At 38.5% G+C, this 8,589-nt stretch overlaps 1 protein-coding gene across 1 annotated transcript; it reads left to right on the top strand.

Moving 5' to 3' along the window:
• The first annotated feature begins 1,235 nt into the window (after positions 1 to 1,235).
• Positions 1,236 to 6,850, top strand: gpa33b (glycoprotein A33 (transmembrane), paralog b). The gene is made up of 8 exons (XM_030758847.1): positions 1,236 to 1,247; positions 1,329 to 1,382; positions 1,625 to 1,791; positions 2,409 to 2,616; positions 2,721 to 2,885; positions 3,042 to 3,158; positions 5,188 to 5,311; positions 5,430 to 6,850. The coding sequence occupies exons 2-8, from the start codon at positions 1,337 to 1,339 to the stop codon at positions 6,100 to 6,102; spliced, it is 1,500 nt and encodes a 499-aa protein (XP_030614707.1). The 5' UTR covers positions 1,236 to 1,247; positions 1,329 to 1,336; the 3' UTR covers positions 6,103 to 6,850.
• The last annotated feature ends 1,739 nt before the right edge of the window (positions 6,851 to 8,589 follow it).

Here is an 8,589-nt window from a genome sequence, read left to right on the forward strand (position 1 = left end):
TTTTTTTTCAGATAATATTTGTTTTTTAACATCCTTTTAGAATAAATTTGCAGGGAAAATTTCAGGGACATTTTAGAAAATGTAAACATGTACATTCAAAACACTTTTTACAAAGATGAGAATGTCCTGTAGCAGTGGGCACCTTTGGCCTGCATCATATGTGGAGAAATAGGACAAAATATTATCACATTATATCCTGAGCTGGACCCAAATAGTTTTCTAATAGTTTAATAAAACATCATTCAGAAGAAAGTATGAAGTAATGGAACGTTTTTTGTTTTTTTTTTATTTTACAATGTCACCACCTTGAAATAACACTGAATAGAAGAATGAGCCAAAGATTAATAGCCCATATATCACTCTGAGGCCATTCTTCTTCAGTCCTTTGGGGAGCCCACAGTGAAAATACCTTTGGTCTGCCTCATTAGTGTATTGTTTGGGTACTGCATCCTTCTTTTTCACCAAGTAGAAATACCAGCATTAGGTTCTCTCACACAAGAAATGGTTAAAGTCACTGGTGGCTTGATGTTAAGTCAAGGTTATGAAATATTGAATACTTCAAGATTTCAGACTCCTTCACCCTGTAGGATTGCATCAACAAGGGCTGCATCTCAATTTGTAACTTTATGCCACAAAAGCCTCTGAGTGAGCACACTGTATTATTTGCAAAGGTCACTTTTCTCCCACTGCACAAATCCTTCACACAGTCATTTTTCTTTTTCAAACAGCTTCAGCTTACCCATCTTTCAGCACAAAATGAGACACCACAGGAAGTCACAAAAGGGTTCAATATTTGTTTATTTGCATTCATTTTATATTAGGTGCACTAGAGAAACTACTGTTTGACACATGCTATATCATTTTCAATACAACACTACAGCCTGCAGGTCAAACTGAGCACAACACCAGCTGCTGATAGACAATCGAGCTTTCTAGGAAGGTCAAACTCCAAAATCCATTCAAAATGTTGGGATTTACTCTCCCACAATTTTGTCATTTAATAACACTTAAATACTCGAGAGACACACGAAACTTCCTTTTTGTGTCTGTCTGTCTATCTGTACGTTAAATTGAATATAAGCTATTTTTCTTCTGTACGCCCTGTTTATCACATTCAACTCTAGTTTCCAGGTTTAATCAAAAGGGAAGCAGATCAGTGATTGGATCCCAGGTGACATGTGACCGGTAGCTACTAATTTATTACCTGGAAGAGTCAACTTCACTACACCTGGGAGCTCACCGTGAAGGTTAGGCGAGCTCCTCGCTCTTGAACTGAAAGCATAAATTTTCCTTTTTTTAATGCCTGGATGTTTTTATTCTCTTTTTAGAAACGACGATGGAAAAGCACCCTGGATGGCAAACGCTGTTCCTGATACTCACAGGTATGCTTTATGCCAATATATTTTTCTCTTTCATGAAAGCCTTTGCCACACCTTTAATGGTATTATCACCTCTGTTAATCATTAATCCAACTTCTTCATACTCACCCAGAACAGGATATTGTTTCACGTCTGTTTCACTGCCTTCAAAAGTGATATTAAAGGCTTTGAGTTGGCCAGATTAATGAAACAAGGAACTAAAATATATTGGTTGTGTTATTATGTGTATTTCTTTTTTATTCCAGTGCTGCCCTGTTGCAGGAGTGTGCAGGTTTCCATTCCACAGAAAGAATACGAGGTTGCAAGAGGAGGCAGTATTGACTTGATCTGCTCCTGGATCCCAGCAAATCCAGCCACTACTGATTATGTCCTCACATGGGACGCCTTCCCAGACACTGATGGAGACCCACTGGTGTGAAGTTAACTTAGCCGTATACTAAATATGTGCGCATGCAGAACTGATTTTACTGAAGGATCAGTGATGACTTCAGGACTGTTTTTGGTGTTAACATAAATAATCTAGAATATGCTGCAGTCAGGTGACTTAAAACAATTACAGTTTTAGTAAATCAGAATTTCTATGAAAAGAAAAGTGTGTTCTAAACTTTCATTGAATGTAACGTGGTTCCTTCCTACTCATATAGTAATGACCTTTGTCCCCGTGGATGATGAATAGGTGAATGACTCAGTATGGTTTCATGCTTCACCCATCAGATGACACACACACACACACACACACACACACACACACACACACACACACACACACACACACACACACACACACACAAAGTGTACTTTTAGTTTTTATTTGCCCAAGTGGGTCAGTTTTACTTATATACAACAAAATCATATATTTGCCTCATGTGCGTGCTGTAAAGGGCTTTACAGGCTATACTGCATGGAACACACTGTATGTTGACACTATTTGTAAAAATCAGATTTACTTGAACCATGTCAGTGATAGACATGCATTTTCAACCTACGTTAAACTAAGCAGATATCTTGTGTTTGTTTTTATTTCGCAAGAAACTTGTGGCCTCCAAATGGAGTGGCAAACCAGTTGAAATTGCACCATCTTATGAAGGCAGAGCCTCCATGGAAGTAAACGATCAAGTGAGCACGCTGCACTTAACAAAGGTGACCATGCAGGACAATCGTCGTTTCCAATGCAGTATCCTTATTCCTGGTGATGATGATGGAACACCAGCTGTCACCACTACCCTTTTGGTCCTGGGTGAGGATTAGCGGCCTCTTTCAGCCCAAAATACAATCAGCAATGATGTGAAATCAAAACAGCATTTTGCTGCAAGTTGTTTCTATTAACTTTCTATCTTCTAGTGGCTCCATCGCCACCGATCTGCAAGCTTCAGGGAAGTGCTGAGTATTTTTACAATATCACACTCACCTGCATGTCTGAGGAGGGGTCCCCAGAACCCACCTATGACTGGAAGAGCTACAGTGTCGACAACATTCCCAGACAATTTCCACCAAAAGCATTTCAAAGTATGCATTTCTACCATACACGTATATGCCTATGGGGCTGCCGCAGGGCTTTTTCTTTTCTTTTCATCTGTGTAAATATAGCAAATTAGAAAAAGGCTGATGATCTCACAGCATCTCTCGGCACTGTTTCAGTTAATCTTTGCCATTATGTTTCAGAGGATGGAGCTCTATCTCTCTTCAATATAACAAGGGAGACATCTGGGTTCTACATTTGCACATCAAAAAACCGAATCGCTTCTGCCAGCTGCAACTTCACTTTGGCTGTGGTTCCCGGTGAGCTTTTTTACTTCTTCTCACAGTGAATCCACAGTTCACTCAGTTGGCTGGTTTGGAACAATTTCTCTTATAAACTCATTATAGATAAAATCTTAGTTCCAAATGTAGTAGATGCTTCTGGATGTTAAAAAAAAAAATAGCTAAGTCAAAAAGTTAAATATCTTAAAATTTTAACTTACTAAGTATCATGAAATTTTTAGAGAAATTTTCTGAGTGAGTCAGTTTCGAGTCATTAAGTTGAAATTTTAAGGTACTAACTTGAACCTTTGACTTATGGATGGCAAAAATGCATAAATAAAAAATAAAAATTCTTCAGTTGCAGAAACAGGCTTCCATAGCTAAAAGGGAGTTTAAAAGACAGATAAAAGAACGTATTAGACTTATATTCATCAGGCTGCCTGAAACAACTAAGTCCTCCCAAATCTAGCTAAAGAGGCAGAGCAAGCCTGTCAGCCTTTGGACTTCTTCAGTTTTGTTTGGTTTTAAAATGACTTTTTTTTTTTATCTTTTTCTGTAATGTAAGCCGCAAATATTAGGTTGTTTGGGTAACTCTACTTTCTACAACTAATGTACCTCAGGTCTACTTTAATGTGGCCATCAAACAGCGTAAAAGATGGCCATAGCATCCCGGTATGGAAAGTGAAGCCAACGTGGTAATGGCTTAAGCCTGCATTCTTTTTAAAGGCCACCAGGGGGTGCTAACTGTAGCTGCTAAAAGACTATAGACGTCCTATAGAAGTCTATGGTATAACAGCTTTTGACTTGACCTCTATAAACACTGTCCTGTTGAGTTTATGGTCTCATTTGCTCATTTTGGATCATATTAAATAAAACGCTGAGCCCAGTTTGTAAACTTTGACCAGTCAGTTTCAGAAAGTCTTCGAGTTTTATCCAAGTTATGCCCACTGGCTAACGACATGTGGTTAACAAGGCATCATAATGAGTGCGGAATTTCCCAGTCAGTTTCACCTCTGTCTTTACATCCGGTTTCAAGACACCAAGATGGCAACAACCAAACGCTCATGTCGAGGCTTCATAAGGAAGCACAAAACTATGGGCGCCTGTGGTTCAGGAGAGCCCTGAGCAGGTCATCTACTAATTGGAAGGTTGATGGTCTGACCTTGGGCAAGATACTGAACCCCCAGTTGCCCCCGAGGCATCTATTTGGAGTGTGAATGTTAGGTTAAAAGTACTTAAGTACAGAAAAAACACACTTGTATGAATGTGTGTGTGAGTGGACAAATGAGGCTTGTAGTAACAGAGTGCTCAAATAGAGTAGAAAAGCATTATATAAGTACCAGGGTACCAGGCAGGGTACACCCTGGAAAGGTCGCCAGACTATTGGGGTTGACAGTGACTGTTAGAAATTCTCTGCTGATGCTTGTTTAATGTGTGAAATCAAACTGGCAAGTACCTTAAAGTGGACTTGCATTAATTAATTATTAATGCAAGTCCACTTTAACTATTAATTATATAATTAATACTTAAAAGAAATGTATTTCATTATAATTGTAGCCTCTAAAAATATAGAAATTATACCATAACTATTATTTCTACTCCATCTATGGAAAATATAATGAAATTCTTTTTAAAATTACCACACAAAACCTGACAATTTGGGGCTCCCTATGTTTCGATTCATTCTGAAAGATATTGCGAGTTCTTCCAATGAAATCAGATGCTAGTAACACTTTTGATAGCACCCTTTTTGTTAAAAGCACAGTATACAATGTTACTATAAAGGCAATGACTACTTGAAAAGAGGAAGCTTGTCTGAGGAATCATCCACAAGAAGGCCAAATTTACAGCATTCTAAATGACATACTGGTCATTACAGTCATTACTGAGATTTTTATTATTTTACCATGACAAGGTGATTTAAATTGCCTAACGTTTTACCTGCAATTGAAAGTCATCTTCCCCAAAGCATAATTTGACAATCAGAAATAGCTCAAAGCAAAGCTGTAAATGTTGGCTGAAAGGTTTTAACCCTGACCTAACTGTATTATCCTACTTTGTTCTCCAGGTAGCATGAAAATTGGATCCACAGCAGCTATAATTGGAGGAGTCCTCGCTGGGCTCCTGGTTGCAGGGATTCTCATCTTCTGTCTCTGCCGGAGAAGGAGCAAAAAGAAGAAATATGCTGAGGGGTATGTACCATATGTCCTGGATATTTCTGTCACTACAAACCACTTTCAGCAATTGTTGACTTTAAGTATCTAAGTCATTCAACTATCCAGTCATTCATGTGTTATGCTTGTGTCCTAGTTCCCCAGAAGAAATGAGGTATTACGCCGAAGGTGGAGAACCATACCAAGACGACAAGCCAAACAGTGAGAAAAAACATCCCAGCCAGTATGAAGATAACAATGTGGCACCTCAAGAAAGTTCCAGAGTAGAAGAAACTGGACTGACGTTTGCAGATGATCAGCACAGTAACAATAGCAGCAAAGAAAAGTACGAAGGCAAGGGCAGTGATATCGACTCTCACCGGTACCAGGACGACCAACGTGATCACTATCGGGGAAGTCGCGATCGCCTCGACGATCAGCGTGAACGTTACGGTGGTAGTCGTGATCGCCTTGACGATCAGCGTGAACGTTGCGGTGGTAGTCGGGATCGCCTCGATGATCGGGATCGCCTCGATGACCGGCATGAACGTTACGGTGGTAGCCGGGATCGCCTTGACGATCAGCGTGAACGTTACGGTGGTAGTCGGGATCGCCTTGACGATCAGCGTGTACGCTATGGTGGTAGTCGTGACCGCCTTGATGACCAGCGCGAACGTTATGGCGGAAGTCGTGATCGCCTCGATGATCACCGTGACTATAATCGTGGTAGCCGTGATCGACTTGATGATTACAGTCGAGATTACCGTGGTGATCGATATGGCGGCAGCCGTGATCGACTTGATTATGGTGACAGAAATCAATATGATTAACCTTGTGTTACTGGATGCTTTTTGAAAGCCATGCAAATTTGTTTTTTATGTACTTCAAAATATTTTACTGTTTTCATTTTTGGCTTATTTGTTTTTTTACTTCACACCTGATCAGACCTGCAAAGTCCATCAAGGGCTTGGAGCCATAGGGGCCACAGGGGCCTAAGTGACGTTTTCATCAAAATGTCTGTGTGTGTGTGTGTGTGTGTGTGTGTGTGTAAAACAAAAGCTCTTGGTGTGCGCTATACTGTCAAAATTACAGAAGTAAAATATTAATGGAAATAGAGTTATTTAACAAAAGCAAAAAGACTTAACTCTGAATGCACACAAGAAGTTGGTGCCAAAAGAGCATAAGTGCACTTATGACAAAGACAAGATTATTGTTCATTAAGCATTGTGTCATGAATTTATAAAAAGAAACATGTTTTAAAAAACTAAAATCAGTATGCAAAGTAAGAGCAAACTATGGTCAATTTTTTTTTTTGTTTTGGCTCTCCTGTAAAGTTGGTGAAACGTCACTTACGCCCCTTTTGGCTCTAAGCCCTCGCCATGGTCAGACCTCTGTAGCTGAGCTAACCAAACTTGCTTAACAAGTTAATCCACTAATGGGAGTCATTTTGATTTATACAGTACTGTGCAAAAGCACACCTAGCTCAAGGGATGAATTGAATAGAAAATGATAAATGTACTGGCACTTATATAGTGTCTTTATGCTCACTTGAGCCCTCAAAGTGCTTTCTTAGTACAATCTCATTCATCCAATCACGCACATATACAGTGCGTTTATCTATGCAGAAGCGCTTTCATTCATTCATTTATTCATTCATTCATTCACACACATAAACTCAAATTCCAGTGGACGCATTGGGGGTAACTTGGGATTTAGTACTTTGCCCAAAGATACTTTGGCAGACAGGGATCAATTCACCGACCTTACTGGTAGACCACCCATTCCACCACCTGTACCACAGCCACCCCAGGGTATTGAATTAGCTTGTACATAAACAATGTTCTAATTAATTTAACAACATTACTGTAATACATGTCTTTAATCAGATGTGTATTACAGCAAATGCATACATCAGTAATCAGATTTAAGTGAAGGAAGTTGATTTGCTGTCAGAATAGCCTTTAAAACACGTGAATGTATCATTAGGTTTTTTTTTAATGAAAAGTTTGATTAATCCTTGTATCCGATGCTCAGATTTTAATCATTCTTAGGTTGTAATTATTGATACATTTACTGCAATAATTTACTAATTTTTGGATTTTTAACTTGGCTTTCGCTAAATGTGTACTTTTTTGTATTTTTGACTTCAGCCTCTTTTTGTGCTTATGATTAAAGTGTATGTTGTGATTGTGAGCCATTTTACCAATAAAAATGGCTGAAATAATTTGCTGTTTTATCTTGTTGTTGAATTTTTTTAAACTGAAAACTTTGTCTTATGGTGTTATATGAAACCAAAAATTTGTGATTAGATCGCCTTTGGCTCAAAAGCGCTTGTATTGTGTTAGAAAATAAAATCAAAGCAAATAATAAACTGACTGATTCTTTTTTATGTTTATGCATTTATGTAGAAAACATTGCTGAGGTGAGCAAATGGGCAGATAGTGAAGTTGGAAAAAAAACAATGACTGCTCAGCAAAAAAAATAAATACAAATGAAAAACAAAATATTTTTTTTTTTTTTTTTGCCACAGCAGCTTTTATCATAGTGGAGAGAGACAGGAAATGGGGGGAAAATACAAGGGAAGACACGCAGGCAAATTGGCAACGGGCCGGGACGCAAACCCACACCGCGGCATGTGTATGTGGTCGCCAGCTTCACCACTAAGCCACCCAGGCGCCTGAAAACAAAAAAATTTTAACATGTATTTCATAGATGCTTTGTGTGTTTTCCATTAATACATTTAAAAATGTCAGTAGACATTTCACATGGAATATATTCATTTATATGAATAGTAGCATTTAACAGGATGTTGCACAGTAAAGAGAGGGTTTGTATAAATTTGAAAACCATAATATAAAAGTTGCTCTCTTACCAGTTTGCTTCTTGTCCAGATGTATGGCGTGACCCTGTGATTTTTATGTCTATGTTGAATAATGTTACTTTAATTGCTCGATGATTTGGTAGACTGCCTCTATGTGGTTAAGAGGCTGAAATAATGTGGTACACGTTTTCTGCTTAACTACAAATAGCTCTAAAATTTACTTTGGAAAATTCTGACCAGCAAGATGAAGCCTTTGCCTCAGGGTTGATAACTAAAGGGTCCACTCTAAAATGTTGTATTATATTAAAATCTGTGATTATTCAATCTGAATTATTCTTAGACATTACAATAGGTCATCCAACTAAACAGGCTGGTTTTGAAAGTAACATTGCAAGTAGCATATTCCATTAATGCTAATTGCATGGCACTATATGTATGACATTATAATTGGGCGCTGAGCCCCCTAAAAATTTGATCCTAGAATCGCCCCTGCAGA

The sequence above is a fragment of the Archocentrus centrarchus genome, chromosome 21, assembly GCF_007364275.1.
Source record: "Archocentrus centrarchus isolate MPI-CPG fArcCen1 chromosome 21, fArcCen1, whole genome shotgun sequence".
Lineage (NCBI taxonomy): Eukaryota > Metazoa > Chordata > Actinopteri > Cichliformes > Cichlidae > Archocentrus > Archocentrus centrarchus.

What these genes read in the sequence shown, in the direction of transcription:
- gpa33b (XM_030758847.1), top strand. Translation starts at nt 1,337, where the DNA reads ATGGAAAAGCACCCTGGATGGCAAACGCTGTTCCTGATACTCACAG. An exon ending in ACACTGATGGAGACCCACTG is followed by an intron (nt 1,792 to 2,408) that starts GTGTGAAGTTAA and finishes TTATTTCGCAAG; the next exon opens with AAACTTGTGGCCTCCAAATG. An exon ending in CACTTTGGCTGTGGTTCCCG is followed by an intron (nt 3,159 to 5,187) that starts GTGAGCTTTTTT and finishes TTTGTTCTCCAG; the next exon opens with GTAGCATGAAAATTGGATCC.